Source organism: Rhinopithecus roxellana, chromosome 13, assembly GCF_007565055.1.
Source record: "Rhinopithecus roxellana isolate Shanxi Qingling chromosome 13, ASM756505v1, whole genome shotgun sequence".
NCBI lineage: Eukaryota > Metazoa > Chordata > Mammalia > Primates > Cercopithecidae > Rhinopithecus > Rhinopithecus roxellana.
In genome coordinates this window covers 48,686,578-48,704,854 of record NC_044561.1, presented here as the reverse complement: position 1 = coordinate 48,704,854, position 18,277 = coordinate 48,686,578, and the positions used below count along the sequence as shown (strand labels likewise).

Genomic DNA, 18,277 nt, shown 5'->3' with positions numbered 1-18,277 from the left:
AAGCTAGGCGGGCAGATCACCTGAGGTCAGGAGTTCAAGACCAGCCTGGCCAACATGGTGAAACTCTGTCTCTACTAAAAATGTAAAAATCAGCCGGGTGTGGTGGTGGGTGCCTGTAATCTCAGCTACCTGGAAGTCTGAGGCAGGAGAATCGTTTGAACCCAGGAGGTGGAGGTTGCAGTGAGCCAGAGGTGCAGTGAGCCAAAAGTTGCAGTGAGCTAAGATTGCGCCACTGCACTCCAGCCTGGATGACAGAGACTCTGTCTCTAAATAAATTAATTAATTAATTTCAAAAAATAAGAAATAAAATAAAACCAACCTTTATCCCTGAGAAAATATCTACCAAATGCTTTTTGAAAAGAAGACAAAGTGAAACAGGTTAGTTTATCATATGAAACGCTATCAAAGGTTTTTTTTTTTTTTTAATGCAATAACGTTTTCTTCTATTTTTAGAAGCATCTCCTCTGAAAACCAGCAAACATATTTCCCTGTTCAAGGCCAAGGAATGCTAAGCCCATCAATCAGCTGTAAAAGCGAAGTCAATACATCAGCCGTGACTCTCACAAGTTTCTTGTTTAGCCATAGGGTATTATGTTTGCTGAATGCTGACATGACACGTGACCTGTGCGCTCACATCAAGCCCCGTTCTTAGAAAGGCACTTCATTTGATGCTCTGCAGTCGCTATCTTGAAATTTTTAATGCTCTTTGAATAGGGGTCTCGCATTTTCATTTTGCACTGGGTTTTGCAAATTGTGTAGCCTGTTCTGGTGGATTGCTCCATTAATTACAGGCGAGTTAATGTTGGTTATTTATAACTACTGGAAGAACAGATAAATGTGATTTAGAGATAACTCTCAAACCTCACTTTAGCACCTGTTTCTATCAAGCAAATACTGTTATAACGGACATTTAAAAACGAATAAGAAAGGCCAATGTGATGGCTCATTCCTGTAATCCCAGCACTTTGGGAGGTTGAGGTGGGTGGATCACTTGAGCCCAGGAGTTCGAGGCCAGCCTGGGCAACATGACGAAACTCCATCTCTTCAAAAAATTAAAAATTAGCTGGGTACAGTGGCGTGCGCCCATAGTCCCAGCTACTCAGGAGGCTGAAGTGGGAGGATCTTTTGAGCTCAGGAAGTTGAGGCTGCACTGAGCCATGATCATGCCACTGCACTCCAGCCTGGGGGACAGAATGAGACCTTGTCTCAAAAAAAAAAAAAAAAAAAAGAGAATAAGAAGTTATCTGAACTGGGTGGGGTGGCACACACTTGTAATCCCAGCTACACAGAAGGCTGAGGTATGAGAATTGCTTGAACCTGGGAGGTGAAGGTTGCAGTCAGCCAAGATCGTGCCACTGCACTACAGCCTGGACAACAGAGACTTTGTCTCAAAAAAACTGGAAACCTACTCCTCTAACAAATCAATTGCCTGCCATTTTTCCACATTACTTTTCTCTTCTTTTTTCTTTGTTTTTTTGAGACGGAGTCTTGCTCTGTCGCCCAGGCTGGAGTGCAGTGGCGCGATCTTGGCTTACTGCAAGCTCCGCCTCCCTGGTTCACGCCATTCTCCTGCCTCAGCCTCCCAAGTAGCTGGGACTACAGGTGCCCGCCACCACACCTGGCTAATTTTTTGTATTTTTAGTAGAGATGGGGTTTCACCGTGGTAGTCAGGATGGTCTCAATCTCCTGACCTCACGATCCGCCCGTCTCGGCCTCCCAAAGTGTTGGGATTACAGGCGTGAGCCACTGCGCCTGACCTACTTTTCTAGTCTTTTACAGGTGTAAGCCACCGTGATCGGCCCCTTTCTATTCTTGACAATAAATACACACCACTTGTAACTTTTCAGTAGAAAGTAAATAAAAAAAATTTTTTAAGTAACAAAAATAAGAAATAAAAAATACAAATACATGACAAAATTTACAGAGTTGTAATTTCTAACAGATGACATCTAATTATCCTTTCTAGTGGCCGTCTGTGGTTTAGTGTTCAAGCGTAAGTTAGCAGGCTACAATTTGTCACTTTCCTACTGATGGATATGAATATACACTCCCATGTATCTCTTCATGATTATAGTTTTTGTCCCTTTTTTTTTTGATGGGGGGTTGAATTACCTGTGTAGGATAAAACTGCTATGAAGGCTGGGCATGGTGGCTCACACCTGCAATCCCAGCTCTTTGGGAGGCCCAGGCAGGCAGATCACTTGAGGCCAGGAATTTGAGATGTGCCCGGCCAATATGGCAAAACCCCATCTCTACTAAAAATATACGTATTAGCCAGCCGTGGTAGCTCATGCCTGTAGTCTCAGCTACTCAGGAGGCATGAGAACCACTGGAACCCAGGAGGTGGAAGTTGCAGTGAGCTGAGATCATGCCACTGCACTCCAGTCTGGGCGATAGAGGGAAACTCTGTTTCAAAACAACAACAGACACACACACACACACACACACACACACACACAAACACACACACACACATTGGAAAACTACTATGGACATTTCCATGACTTCAAATGTCTGGTAGAATCACTCTCTGAAAGGGCTATGCTAATTGATACTGCAAACAGCATCAGGTGAACACATATGAACCAATCCCATCTCCCAAGCACTGGACATCATCATGTCTTTACATTTGGTTTACCAAATAGTACAAAATGGCTTAGCCAAAAACTTCACCTTACTCTTCAATTAATTTACTTAACAATGTAAACAAAAAATAACATAGGACATGGACTTTGCCCTCTTTCTATATGTATTTATATTGCAAATCAGGTGATGGCTAATTCTGCAAAAGCTTGAAGAGGCAAGAGACAGATGAAGGAGCCAGGATAATATACAAAATGGAAAACCACTTGAGAAACTGAGAATTCATTGTAATTAACAAAACAAATTTCTGATCAGGCCATATTTGGTCTATAAGGTTAAATCAATCTGTTGTTTTTTTTTTTTTTTTTTTTTTGAGGCAGAGTCTCGCTCTGTTGCCCAGGCTGGAGTGCAGTGGTGCCATCTCGGCTCACTGCAAGCCCCGCCTCCCGGGTTCAGGCCATTCTCCTGCCTCAGCCTCCGAGTAGCTGGGACTACAGGCGCCGCCACCACGCCCGGCTAATTTTTTGTATTTTTTTTTTAGTAGAGACGGGGTTTCACCGTGGTCTCGATCTCCTGACCTTGTGATCCGCCCGCCTCGGCCTTCCATAGTGCTGGGATTACAGGCGTGAGCCACCGCGCCCGGCCTCAATCTGGTTTTTAAGCCCGAAGATGAAGGCTAAAAGCTGCCTCCTGCTCTTCCATGGCGGAAGCCTATTTTTACAACCCTTCTCCCGAAACCAGCAAAAGAATAAACTTTCCACCAAAGCAAGAACCTGTGTGCTTAGACAGCAGAGTCCTGACCGCCAGTGTAGTTTAAGCCTTCAGATGAGTGGGAGGTTGTGAAACCTCTGTCCTCAGAGATTTTACAAGCTCCAAGAAAGATGTGTTTCCCATGGGTTTAGTAACAAACCCTGCACAGAGGCAGGAACTAGTATGTGGCCCTAGGGTTCCCCACGATGCCCCCACAGCTCCCAGCAAGGATCCAACAGAAATACCGGCTTACTATTTAAACTGCACTCGGTAGACAACAGGCCTTGTGCTATTGCTCAGGGCCACTGGCTCCCAACTCAGGACCTGCTCTGCGTTGTACAGGCGAATCTTCGGGTGCTGAGGAGTGGGCAGCTGGGAAAGAGGGTCTTTAGGGGGACAGAGAAAAAGAGCGGGGAGGGGAGGAGAGAGAGGGAAATAATTACAAAAACGTTTCAATGCACATTACCTAAGTCATTCATAAACTCAGTTTTTGTCAGAGTGCAGAAATGGCATTACCAGGTACCCCTGAGCATGGTCCCACACCCCCGACTTTTGGCTACAAAGATGGCCCTACTGGTACAGGCAGCGCAAAAAGAAGAGGCGCCTGGGGCAACCTTTCCACCTGTGGGTCGCAGTTGTTATGAACAGGTCCTGGACCCTGGAGTCTGGCCGGACTGGGTCCCAGTTCTACTATTAGTAAATGCATTGGGCTCGGGGCAGGTCACTTCACCTGTCTCAGCTTGAGTTTCTTTTTCAGGAATAAGGGGTCAATAATGATACACCCGGAGGGCTGTGGGGAAGGTTAAAGTGGTAGTCATGTGACACACATTAGCTTCAGATTTAGTACCAACGGAGTGTCTGGCAAATGTGCACAAAACCGTGCACACATGCCCACACTACACATGCACAAACACCCTAAATCAGGTACGCAAAGCCCAAGGTGCAGGGGAGGGCAAGGAACGCCGATTTCTGGGCACCATCAGAGTTGCTGTGTTTCTCAAGGACCCCTAGCATTACAATCATTGGGGTGCTGGTTAAAATGCAGGTCCCCAGGCCCCACCCCAGGCCAGGAAATCTGCATTTTAAACAAGCTTTCCAGCTACTTCTCATGCACATGAAAGTTAGAGGACAATACCGCAGAGCATGGTGGCTCACACCTGTAATCTCAGCACTGTGGGAGGCCAAGGAAGGCAGATCACTTGAGGTCAGGAGTTCGAGACCAGTGTGGGCAACATGGCGAAACCCTGTCTCTACTAAAAATATAAAAGTTAGCCAGATGCGGTGGTGAGCGCCTGTACTCCCAGCTACTCAGGAGGCTGAGGCAGGAGAATCGCTTGAACCCAGGAGGCAGAGGTTGCAGGGAGCCGAGATCACGCCACTGCACTCCAGGCTGGGCGACACAGCGAGACTCAGTCTCAAAAAAAAAACAAAAAAAAAGGTTAGGGGACAATAAACAGAGAAAGAATATACTCCCCTGGAAACACCACCAATATCAGAATCCCTCTCTTTGGGGTGACCTAGAAGAAACAACTACCACCTCTCCCTTCCCCAAGCAGGTACTTCACAGGGAGCCTTTTGTCTTAGAAAGAAAACATGATCAAGATAAGACTTTTAACCAAAAAGATTAATAAGCAACGCCCAGAAGGTGGATGAAAGGTTTGAAAAACATGCTGTTCCAAAATTCAAAGGAGGAAATTCAAGCCACACATTTTCGGTAAATGCACCCAACCTCAAAGAGATCAGCTGACAGCCTGACCACTGGCTCTTCTTCTGAAAGATGAATTGCCAAGTCTGCGGCCATTTGTTTAGTTATAGGATGCCCTTCCCCTCCACACCTATGAGCTCTGGATGACCTTCATCCAACCAGCTAACAACACTTCTCCTGACACACAGCAGGCCTCACGACATCCTGGGCCAAAGACAGACAGGTAAAGCTGCCTGGTGAGAAGCAGGCCCAACAGGTATGCTGTGGCTGCTATGACCTAGGAATCCCCAAAGCCAGCCAGGGACTGGATGCTTGCTTCCAGAGAGGGGTTGTGGCAGGTCAATGCTCCCTCACAGTTACACAGACAGTCCTGCATGACAGTCACACAGACAGACCTGAATAGCACCCTAACTACGCAGCGAAATTTCCACAACGGTGCCTTCACAGTAAGCTAATAATTAAGCCCAGGGAAACGGATGCCCAGACATCAAACCCAGAAATGAAACACAGGTCCTACACAGGCTTCTCCCAAAACTGGAGCAAGTCAAGATAACAGAGGCAGCTGTTTGAACAGATTTATTGGAGAGTCTAAGGCAGCTCTCCGGACCAAACTGTAAATAAGATAAGATAGAAATAAACACTCCTGGCCGGGCACAGTGGCCCACACCTGTAATCCCAGCACTTTGGGACACCACATAGTGGACCACCTAAGGTCAGGAGTTCAAGGCCAGCCTGGCCAACATGGTGAGACCCCGTCTTTACTAAAAAGAGAAAAATTAGCCAGGCGTGGTGGCACACACCTGTAGTCCCAGCTACTTGGGAGACGGAGGCAGGAGAATCACTTGAACCCAGGAGGTGGAGGTTGCAGCAAGTGTGCCACTGCATTCCAGCCTGGGCGACAGAGTGGCACTCCGTCTCAAAAATAAATAAATAAATAAACACTCCGGTACCACAGTCCTCATTAAATAGAATTTAGGAAGCAGGCTTTGAAGGTACCGGCACTCTCACAGCTTGATTAGACTTAGAAAGCACTTTTTTGGCCCCTGACTTTCTAGTTGAAACAAAATTAGTTACCCATAGACTTTGGCAAGTGCAATACCGCACATAGGCACATAACCCAAACCTATGCAAGCACTAAGAAAATCAAACACTTTGAGTTGGTCTGATGGAATTATCTCTGACCTTCCCGTTACAGCAATAAACTTTTTCCCTAGTTTGTCTGCTGCTTGTTATTGGGCCACTAGAAAACACAGCTGGACCCGGTTCTTTCTGGGAACAGGGTGAGTGCCTGCTTAGGGCTGGGTATTCAAAGAATCTGACAACTCCTTTTATTTCCTGTATTAGGTTCCCCTTACTGCGGTAACACATTACCACTAACCTAGTGACTCCACACAACCCAGATTTAGCTGGGCGTGGTGGTGCGCACCTGTAGTCCCAGCTGCTCAAGGGGCTGAGGTGGGAGGATCACTGGGGCCCAGGAGTTCGAGGCTATAGTGTATGCACTATGATCATGCCTGTGAATAGCCACTGCACTCTAGCCTGGCCAACACAGCAAGACCCCCCCATCTCTAAAAATAAGTAAACAAATAAAAATCAAATCTAAATTTGGCCATTCTTGGTATGTCTCCAAAGTTAGCTGTGCTGAGCATAAATTTTAGATTATAAGTTACGAGTTTTAAAAATACAACATGTAAAAAGTTACTCTAATTGGATTGGCATGGTAGCTCATGCCTGTAATCCTGGCACTTTGGGAGGCTGAGGTGGGCAGATCACCTGAGTTCAGGAGTTTGAGACCAGCCTGGCCAACATGGCAAAACCCCGTCTCTACTAAAAATACAACAAAACCCTGTCTCTACTAAAAATACTACAACAGGCATGGTGGTGCACACCTGCAATTCCAGCTACTTGGGAGGCTGAAGCACAAGAATCATTTGAAACCAGCAGGCGGAGGTTGCAAAGAGCTGAGATCACGCCACTGCACTCCAGCGTGGGCCACAGAGCAAGACTCTGTCTCAAAAAAAAAAAAAAAAAAAAAAAATGTTGTTGTAGGCCAGCTGCAGTGGCTCACGCCTATAATCTCAGCACTTTGAGAGGCCGAGGTGGGTGCACCACGAGGTCAGGAGTTCAAGACAAGCCTGGCCAAGATGGTGAAACCCCATCTCTAATAAAAATACAAAAATTAGCCAGCCATGGTGGTGGGTGCTTGTAGTCCAAGCTGCTCGGGAGGCTGACGCAGAGAATTTACTTGAACCTGGGAGGTGGAGGCTGCAGTGAGCTGAGATCACACCACCGCACTCCAGCTTGGGTGACAGAGAGAGACTCCATGTAAAAAAAAAAAAAAAATTATTGTAATTAAGACAATGAACTTGCTAAACCTTCTTGCCTGTCAAGAAACTTCCTGAATAATACATCTGTAATATATCTGTAACTGCTTTTAATAAGCTTAAACTTCCCTGAAGGCAAGGAAATTATTGGTATGTTCTCCCACAAAATGGACCCTACTACCAACGAAAAAAATGAAGCTTATAGAACTGGACTAATGCGTTCATGGTCAAACCCCAAGTCTTACAATACAGTAGAGAACAATTATTCTTATTCCTGAGAGGGAGTTCTTTAAAGAAGGAAATACATGTGCTTATAGAGGGCATTTTCACTCAACTGTCAAAATTTCATTTTCAAAACCTCAGCTTAGGAAAACAAGGGGCATGTGCGAGAGCAAGAGGAAAAAATAACTACACATTTTCACATATAAGCATGACCTAAGCACTCTCCCTAGGCAGAGTCTCAAATGCCATATCTAATTGAGAAAGCAGGCATTTAATCAAACTTCTATAACCACCTGAGTGCATACTGTCTAGTTCTTTACAGAAAAAGTTTGCCAAGTCCTGGCATAGAGGGTAGAGTTCAGACTTGAGTAAGTTGAAAATCCTGTAAGATCTTATCTCAAACAGATTAATCATCACCACTCCCTAAAATACCATACACTCTCTCCTATTTTATTTTGGACCTACACAGTTTTGTATATTTTATTTCTTCTTCTTTTTTTCTTTTGAGACGGAGTCTCGCTCTGTCCCCCAGGCTGGAGTGCTGTGTTGCAGTGGCGTCATCTTGGCTCACTGCAACCTCAGCCTCCCGGGTTCAAGAGATTCCCCTGCCTCAGCCTCCTGAGTAGCTGGGACTACAGGCGCCCGCCACCACGCTCGGCTAATTTTTGTATTTTTAGTAGAGACGGGGTTTCACCATATTAGCCAGGATGGTCTCAATCTCCTGACCTCGTGATCCACCTGCCTTGGCCTCCCAAAGTGCTAGGATTACAGGCATGAGCAACTGCGCCCAGCCTCTTCTACTTCTTCTTCTTCTTTTTTTTTTTTTTTGAGATAGAGTCTTGCTCGGTCACCCAGGTTAGAGTGCTGTGGCACGAACTCGGCTCACAGTAACCTCCACCTCCTGGGTTCAAGGAATTCTCCTGCCTCAGCCTCCCGAGTAGCTGGGATTACAGGCACCTGCCACCACGCCTAGTTAATTTTTGTATTTTTAGTAGAGACAGGGTTTCACCATCTTGGCCAGGCTGGTCTCGAACTCCTGACCTCGTGATCCACCTACCTCGGCCTCCCAAAGTACTGGGATTACAGGTATGAGCCACCACGCCTGGCCTTTTCCTCTTTTCTTTAATCTGAAACTCCATGCTTCAAAACCCAGCTCAGTTTGTTCTTCCTCTGTTGGACTTTCCTCAACTCTTCCTGATGAGTAGTGTCCTATAACATTTAAAAATATTTCTATTCTAGTACTTTTGAAAAATCATGGCATACAGTATATGTGTATCTATTATAGTATGTATGATAATACAGACATTCTGGCAATGTCTCTAAGTAGACTATTCTATACATTGACTGTCTTAATCATTTTTATACACTCAGGGCTAAACAGTAGGACCATTTAACAATGAGTAAAGAGGTGAATGAACAAACTCTGCCTTCCTGACCCATCCCACCACCTTTGATCTATCTATCCAAGATTCAGGCATTTCAGACATTACGCATATTTAAGAATAGGAGGGGCTGGGTGCAGTAGCTCATGCCTGTAATCCCAGCATTTTGGGAGGTTGAGGCAGGTGGATCACTCGAGGTCAGGAGTTCAAGACCAGCCTGACCAATGTGGTGAAACCCCAACTCCACTAAAAATACAAAAATTAGCTGGGTGTGGTGGTGCACAACTGTAATCACAGCTACTTGGGAAACTGAGGCAGGAGAATCGCTTGAACCTGGGAGGCGGAGGTTGCAGTGAGCCGAGACCATGCCATTGCACTCCAGCCTAGGCAACAAGAGCAAAGCTCCGTATCAAAAAACAAGCAAACAAAAAAATAGGAGGATATCCTGGGTCTTAACAGCATAGTTTGATTAACATAAATCACACACAGATAATAAAATAAAATATAATTAACATTAATCATTTAATCTTGATAATTAAGGACTGACCCTGTAGGATCTTTCTATGGGGGGGGCATTATGATGAAAATCAATTAGGTGAACATCATTGATCCCACCTCCATTACCTTGCAGATGAGAAGTAAAAAAGCATTTTCTGATTCCTCAGCCATAACCAGGAAATTGTTCTCTTCAAGAAATATTAGGCCAGGCTCACGCCTGTAATCCCAACACTTTGGGAGGCCGAGGCCGGGGGGATCACTTGAGGTCAGAAGTTCGAGACCAGCCTGGCCAACATGGTGAAACCCCATCCCTACTAAAAATATAAAAATTAGCAAGGCATGGTGGCAGATGCCTATAGTCCCAGCTACTTGGGAGGTTGAGGCAGGAGAATCGCTTGAACCTGGGAGGCAGAGGTTGCAGTGAGCCAAGATCGTGCCACTGCATTCCAGCCTGGGCGACAGAGCGAGACTCCATCCCAAAAACAACAAAAACTGGACATGAAGTTATTGACCTAGATTATTTGGCTCTTCCTATCAAGAACGGTTGACTTTCTAGGGAGTAAAATGGAAATATAACCTAGTTTGAAAGAATGGCTGAGAAAATTAAGAGGGGTAATGTATATAAAGCACTTGGCATCTCGTCTGACCAATAAATGTTACTATCATGATCATTTATAAAGGTGGCAAAAGCATTCCAACTACATGATATTTTCACTTGCTGAGATTATGAACACTCAGGATCGTACCCAGTGGACATTCATATGAAATGAATTTTTAAGTTGCTGGGGACTTACACTGTCTTTCTCGGTGGCCTCTAAGCATATGAGAAGTTTTGGCTGTTCAAGTCAGCAAATAATGATAAAAAGTTCTGTGATACAGTACATACCCAATCCCCTGAAAAAGTCTGCAGCAGCTGCTACAATTACAAATAGAAGCCTTAATTCCTCAACACTCAGGTAACTAGCTGAACAGTCAGTTGACTTACTGCACTTGTGCTGTTGGTTACATTTTTCTACCTAGAGCAAATGGCCACTACTTAACAGGGCATTGCTACAAATTGCCTCAGGTCCCATATTTTATATATTCTACCCTTATACAACTCTAAGGGATAGATACTATGTCCCCCTTTTAAAAATTTGCTTCCAGTGCCAGGCTGGGGGTTCACATCTACAATCCTAGCACTTTGGGAGGCTGAGGCAGGTGGATCTCTTGACCCCAGGAGTTCAAGACCCGCCTGGGAAACACGGTGAAACCCCATCTCTAAAAAAAATACAAAAATTAGCCAGGTATGATGGCGTGCACCCGTAGTCCCAGCTACTCAGAAGGCTGAGGTGGGAGGAAGGCTCAAGCCGGAGAGGTTGAGGCTGCAGTGAGCTGTGATCATGCCACTGCACTGCAGCCTGAGCGATGGAGATACTATCTCAAAAAAAAAAAAAAAAAAAAAGAAAAGTTTCCAACACTTTTTTTTTCTCTGACCATAAAAGCAATTTCAAAATTACACTGGTAAGTTATGGGAAAGTGTGAAAACCTTTCTACCACCCATTTGCCATATAATCATTGTGAATATTTTCACTTTGTGTTTTCACTTAAAAAGGGTTTCTCTTGAAAATATACATTAGGTGTTTTTAAGCTGTTTAATATGAAAATGCTCAAATAGTTGCAAAATAGAGATTAGTTTAAAGCACTACTACTTTTCTTTTCTTTTTTCTCTTTTTTGAGACAGAGTCTTGCTCTGCCGCCCAGGCTAGAGTGCAGTTGCCTGATCTTGGCTCACTGCAACCTCTGCCTCCCAGGTTCAAGCGACTCTCCTGCCTCAGCCTCCCAAGTAGCTGGGATTACAGACGCCGACTACCATGCCCCGGTAATTTTTGTAGTTTCAGTAAAGACAGGGTTTTCAACATATTGGCCAGGCTCGTCTCGTCTGGAACTTCTGACCTCAGGTGATCCACTCACCTCTGCCTCCCAAAGTGATGGTGAGAGGTGACAACGTGCTGGCGGCCCTGGCTCGCTCTCAGCGCCTCCTGGGCCCCAGCGCTTACTCTGGTCGCGCTTGAGGAGCCCTTCAGCCCACTGCTGCACTGTGGGAGCTCCTCTCTGGGCTGGCCGAGGCGGAGGCGGCTCCCTCTGCTTGCCGGGAGGTGTGGAGGGAGGGGCGCGGGCCGGAACCGAGGCTGCGCAAGGAGCTCGCGGGCCAGCGCGAGTTCCGATAGGCGTGAGCTCGCGGGGTCGCACTTGGAGCAGCCGCTGGCGCTGCCGGTGCCGGGCAGTGAGGAGCTTAGCACCTGGGCCAGCAGCTGTGGAGGGTGTGCTGGGTCCCCCAGCAGTGCCAGCACGTTGGCGCTGCGCTGGAAATCTCGTCGGGCCTCAGCTGCCTCGCCCCGCACGAGGCAGGGCTGCAGACCTGCAGCCCGCCATGCCCGGGCCTCCCCGAAGCCGTGGGCTCCTGCCCGGCCGAGCCTCCCGGAAGAGCGCTGTACCCTGCTCCGTGGCGCCCCCTCCCATCAACCCCTCAAGGGCTGAGGAGTGTGGGGGGGGGGGTGCACGGCACAGGACTGGCAGGCAGCTCGCCTGTGGCCCTGCTGTGGGATCCACTAGGTGAAGCCAGCTGGGCTCCTGGGTCTAGCCGGGACTTGGAGAACCTTTATGTCTAGCTAAAGGGATTGTAAATACACCAATCAGCACTCTGTGTCTAGCTCAAGGTTTGTAAATGCACCAATCAGTGCTCTGTATCTAGCTAATCTAGTGGGGACTTGGAGAACTTTTCTCCCTTTGTATTTACAAAGGGATTGTAAATACACCAATCAGCACTCTGTGTCTAGCTAAAGGATTGTAAACATACCAGTCAGCACTCTGTGTCTAGCTCAAGGATTATAGCACACCAATCAGCACCCTGTGTCTAGCTCAAGGTTTGTAAATAACACCAATCAGTCCTCTGCAGCTAATCTAGTGGGAACTTGGAGAACTGTTATGTCTAGCTAAAGGATTGTAAATACACCAATCAGCACTCTGTGTCTACCTCAAGGTTTGTAAACACACCAATCAGCATCCTGTGTCTAGCTCAAGGTTTGTAAACACACCAATCAGTGCTCTGTGTCTAGTTAATCTGGGGAGAACTTGGAGAACTTTTATGTCTAGCTAGAGGATTGTAAATGCACCAATCAGCACTCTGTGTCTAGCTCAGGGATTATAAACACACCAATCAGCCCCCTGTCAAAACGAACCAATCAGCTCTCTGTAAAATGTACCAATCAGCACTCTGTAAAATGGACCACTCAGCAGGATGTGGGTGGGGCCAGATAAGGGAATAAAAGCAGACTGTCCCAATCTGCAGCAACAACCTGCTGGGGTCCCCTTCCACAATGTGTGGAAAGCTTGTTCTTTTGTTTTTTTTGCAATAAATTTTGCTACTGCTCACTCCTTGGGTTCATCGCGTTTATGAGCTGTAACACTCACCACAAAGGTCTGCAGGTCTTCTCCTGAGGCCAGCTAAGACCATGAACCCACTGGGAGGAATGAACAACTCCAGATGTGCCACCTTAAAAGCTGTATCGCCCACCACAAAGGTCTATAGCTTCACTCCTGAAGCCAGCGAGACCACGAACCCACCAGAAGGAAGAAACTCCAAACATGTCCCAACACGAGAAGGAACAAACTCCAGACACCATCTTTAAGAACTGTAACACACACTGCAAGGGTCTGCGGCTTCATTTTCGAAGTCAGGGAGCCCAAGAACCCACCAATTTTGGACACAATGGGATTACAGGTGTGGCCCACTGTGCTCAGCTGCTACTACTTTTCAAAGGAGCAACAGAGCCAGTTTTCTTTTGTTTGTTTTTGGTTTTTTTTTGAGATGCAGTCTTGCTCTTGTCGCCCAGGCTGGGTGCAGTGGCGTGATCTCAGCTTACTGCACCTTTGCCTCCTGAGTTTAAGTGATTCTCCTGCCTCAGCCTCCCAAGTAGCTAGGACACAGGTGTGTACCACCACACCCTGCTAATATTTGTATTTTCGGTAGAGATGGGGTTTCATCATGGTGATCAGCCTGGTCTTGAAGTCCTGACCTCAGGTGACCCACCCGCCTCGGCCTCCCAGTGCTAGGATTACAGGTGTGAGCCACCGAGCCCGGCTCATTTTTTTTTTTTTTTTTGCAATGTCTCACACAGACCAAAACTTTTGTAGAATACAATAAAAGTTAATCGTTAGCAAGATGGACAGGCACCTGGATGTTGGGGCAACGTCAAACTGTAAAGTTTCTAAATGTATCTTTCAACCTCTGGACTCATTACAGGTAAATCACCAACAGTCCACAGATCACCACTAGTCACTCCTCTCTGGTATGAAGTCACTCGCCTGCTCATCTCACACTAGGGCAATCATCAACTCTCATTAGGAGGCCTAGGGAGGGGGCACACACAGGTTGCTCTAGACTTGAAGCCGAGTGGAAGTGGAGTCAGGATTTGAACCCATCTATCTGACTGCCATGGAAAAGCAGTTAATAATTTCCTCAAATGCAAGGCACCCCAGATCAAGGCGATACGGAACTTATGGGCCGTTGGAAGGAATGCCGGTAGAAGAAACAAACCCCCAACACAACGTTATCAAATGGGAAGAATCTTCTAAGTTCTCAAGACTGTCTAAGGGCTGTCCAACCTATGATAGCACTCTCCCCATGGGAAAGAACCCAGCAAAACAAATGCAGATACATACACAAGAATATTCTAACCACATATTTGTCATTAAGGTCTTTCCCCCTTTTCCTTTTTTTTTTTTTTTTTTTTTTTCCTGAGACAGAGTCTTGCTCTGTTGCCCAGGCAGGAGTGTGGTGGCGAGATTTTGGCTCACTGCAACCTCTGCCTCTCGGGTTTGAGCCTCAGCCTCCTGAGTAGCTGGGATTACAGGCCGGCGCTACCACGCCCAGCTAAGTATTTTTAGTAGAGATGGGGGTTTCACCATGTTGGTCAAGCTGGTCTCGAACTCCTGACCTCATGATCCTGCCTCAGCCTCCCAAAGTGCTGGGATTACAGGCATGAGCCACCACGACCGGCCTTCTTTTGGTTTTTATGTTTGGCTCATAAGCGTGGTCAGTTGGTGTCAGAGGTTAAGGAGGCTGCCAGGTAAGAAGCTCTCTGGGTGGGTACAGAACCGGTTTTAAAAGCCTGGCTCAGCTGGGCACGGTGCCTCAAGCCTGTAATCCCAGCGCTTTCAGATGCCGAGGCGGCAGATTGCTGGAGTCCAGGAGTTCAAGACCAGCCTGGGCAACTTAGCGAGACCTCCTCTCTACAAAAAATACAAAAATTGGCCAGGCGTGGCCAATAATCCCACCTCCTAGGGAGGCTGAGGTGGAAGGATCACTTGAGCACAAGAGGCGGAGGCTGCAGTAGCTGAGATGCTGCCAATGCACTCCAGCCTGGACGACAGAGCCACACCCTGTTTCAATCAATCAATCGATCGATCGATCAATCAATGCCTGGCTCAGTTGACACTTTTCTTCTTCCGCCCCAACACTGAAGGAACCCGGACAGTTCTGAGCCCTGCCTGAATGCTGCTGCCCCATCTCTGTGACCGTGTGAACTGTCTGGATTTCATACCCAGTGTCAAATATGCCCTCGGCCAAAGTCGGAATTGTGTCTGGGTCACCTGTCCAAGACGCTGGTCCTTGCTCCACCGCTGCTTCTAAAAGGGACTGAGTCTAGCTGCCAGCCAGGCCTTCGAGAGGCACTCCAGGCGGGGACTAAGCGCGGTCTGGCCAGGCTGCAGAACCCGTGGCCAGCAGAGGCAGCCCCTGCCCAAGCCCTGGATTCAATGTGGTGCTGCTGTTCATTCCGAGAAATTCGGAGACTCTGGCCACGCTGGCTTTCCCGGTGCTGGCGTGCCGGTAGGGGAGGTGGCACAGCCGAGGGTGCCGGCTTCACGGAGGGGCAGCGAGTGTCCCCTCCAGGAGAGGGGTGTCCCGGCGGCCAGGACGCCAGGAGGGGTGCCCTACCGTCTTCCAGCTCCTGTCTGGAACTCCTGGCCGCCCACCCCAGCCCCGTTGCGGGCTCCCCGCGGGCCTCTCTGGCCCTGGGCACCCCGCAGTTTCCCACCCGATCTGAGCACCCCGCAGATCCCACCCACCAGGAGCACCCCACAGATTCCCACCCAATCTGAGCACCCCGCAGATTTCCCCCATCCCCCGATCCGGGAGTCCCCCAGCCCCCACATGCTGCGGCTGCGCCCGCGTCCCGCCGCGAAGGCCCAGGCCCGGCTGACCTGACGCGGGCGCGGCGGCGGCGGCGAAGACTCCGAGCAGCAGCAGCAGCGGCCACAGCCGCGTCGGTCGCATGGCCCCGGGCGCTCGGCGGCGGCTCAGGTGGCAGCCGGGGCCCCGCTCGGGGTCCTCGGAGCAGCTCACGTCGCCGCCGGGACCGCCATGGCGAGCGCAGGGCGCGCAGGGCCCGCCTCTTCCCGAGCGGCTGCGGGGCGTCCAGGCGGAGGGGACCCTGCCCGGCTTCCAGCGCCCCGCCCCGCCCCCGCCCCGCCCCCGCGCGGGACTTTCCCACTCCAGGAACGGCGGCCCGGGGGCCTCTGCGGCGGCAGCGCTGGGACCCCACGCAGCCGGCCTACAGGAGCGCGGAGCCTCCCGGAACGTCCTGGAGACTGGAGCCCCGCGGGATGCCCACCTTCGGGGGCCGCGATCCTTCCGGAACGGCCCCGCAAGACTTCGGCCCAGGCCTCCGGGCGTTCACTGGAGCCCCCACCCCTCTTGACCCAACCTCACATCTCCTCTTGGGTGCTTGATCGCGCAATTCGAGGATTCGCCCCTTTAGTCGAAATGTTTGCTTTAATAGCCCCCAAAGTACATATTAAGCTTTCAGCCCTCCCCTGCCCCCCGCTTTTTTTTGAGACGGAGTCACCAGGCTGGAGTGCTGTGGCGCGATCTCCGCTCACTGCAACCTCCGCCTCCCGTCAACCCCCTTTTGAAAAGGGTTTTAAGGGGAAGGAGTTAGAAAGGGCCCAGTGAAGGAGGAGGTGGGGCTCTGGGGGCGAATGGGCTCTGAGCAGGGGGAGAGAGAGACAGAAACTTCCAGCCTTTCGAAACGGCGTGGGGTTTGCCCAGGAGCCGGCCGCGGTGCACGAGGAGGAAGTCCTTTAGCAGCTGGGCAGCCGCAGGCCCGCTCCCCAGCCCGAAACTGCACCATGTCCAGTCTGACGCCTATTGGGAGAGGGTTTTAAATCTGCCCTGTTCTTCCAAGATGCGTCATAAAGCTAGCGCAGCAAAGGAGGGACGCGGTGCGGGGAGACCAAGAATTTAAAAATAAGTCGTTCTGGGAGCCCACTGGACATGTTAGCAAAAATGGGTTTTGCAACATAGAGCTGTTATTTTGCTCTTCCCACATTCTTGTATTTCCTCCTTGTGAACTCTTTTGAAATTGGCCACGCACGTAAAAATATGTGATGAAATACCTAGCAGACAATTGAATTATGCATTGGATATTTCCAGATATAGAGATGTATTTATATGTTACATGAAAAAAGCGGGCGATAATTTGGAATCACTTCAAAATGATGCACTGATGCCAGGCTTGGTGGCTCACTGAGCCTATAATCCCAGCACTTTAGGAGGCCGAGGCGGGTGGATCCCATGAGGCCAGGAGTTGGAGACCAGCCTGGCCGACATGACTGAAACCCGTCTCTACTAAAAATACAAAAATTAGTCTGGCGTGGTGGCAGTCGCCTGTAATCCCAGCTACTCGGAGGGCTGAAGCAGGAGAATCGCTTGAACCCGGGAGGTGGAGGTTGCAGTGAGCGGAGAGGGCGCCACTGCACCCCAGCCTGGGTGACAGACCGAGACTCCGTCTCAAAAAAAAAAAAAAAAGCACTGAAAATGACATGATTGCAAGAAGGATTCCATTTTCAAACAAATAAATAAAATTAAAAGAAAACGACTGGGGGAAAAATGCCAACATACTAACAAGAAATCGGTTATGGGATCTCGCAAGTGTCATCTGCCTCAGGGGACGTAACCGAATGCTGGTTCAGTCGCTGGCTGCTTGCAGAGTCTAATTAACATGAGCGAGATGTGGTGGAAAGTGATTTTATTTCCCAAGCTAGCAAGAGGAAGTGGTTGGATTCGTATCCCCAAAGCAATCACCTTGAATTGTCAGGTATGGGGAGTGGGAAAGGCAAGGGTTTAAAAAGGGAAAACGATGTGGAAGTCAGGCAAGGATTATGCTAAGTACAATGTCTGTCTATCTTGTTCCAGGGGCTGTCTTGGGTCCTAGTCTACTGAAAGCGTGAGCTGGCTTCATCTCAACAATGGCTGGATTCTTAATTAGACGCTTTGAGGTCATATCTGGAATTTTGTAGCAGGAGCTCCAGGCTTGGTCTGTCTGTCTCAAGCTTAGTGTCTGGAACCTCTAAGAAGGCACATAACTAGACACGATCATAAATGTGAAGGGAGTTGATACTGTGAAGAAGGGAGGGACGTGGAGCCCATTTTAAGGCTAAGGAAAAAGGCTTCTGCAGTTTGCTTCAAGGTTACATCTTTGATGGCTGGGTGCGGTGGCTCACGCCTGTAATCCCAACGCTTTGAGAGGCTGAGCCAGGTGGATCACCTGAGGTCGGGAGTTCAAGACCAGCCTGGCCAACATGGTGAAACCCGTCTCTACTAAAAATACAAAAATTAGCCAGGTGTGGTGGCATGTGCCTGTAATCCCAGCTACTTGGGAAGCTGAGACAGGAGGGAGGTGGAGGTTACAGTGAGCTGAGATCATGCCACTGCACTCTAGCCTGAGCCACAGAGCAAGACTGTCTCAAAAAAAAAAAAAAAAAAAAAA

The 18,277-nt window shown here is 48.6% G+C and overlaps 1 protein-coding gene across 2 annotated transcripts in view; it reads right to left on the bottom strand.

The window, feature by feature from the left end:
* The window catches only part of IFNGR2 (interferon gamma receptor 2), a 38,213-nt gene extending 21,626 nt beyond the window's left edge, over positions 1–16,587 (bottom strand). The window contains exons 1-2 of one of the 2 annotated variants that reach the window (XM_030914205.1): positions 15,711–16,587; positions 3,587–3,719 (exon numbers count right to left, since the gene is read on the bottom strand). In XM_030914205.1, the coding sequence (XP_030770065.1) occupies positions 3,587–3,719; positions 15,711–15,783 (206 nt within the window). In that variant the 5' untranslated portion in view covers positions 15,784–16,587. Of the gene's footprint in view, positions 1–3,586; positions 3,720–8,641; positions 8,794–15,710 lie in introns of those variants that run through there. The other variant, XM_030914204.1, reaches the window with a different exon arrangement.
* Positions 16,588–18,277: the final 1,690 nt, after the last annotated feature.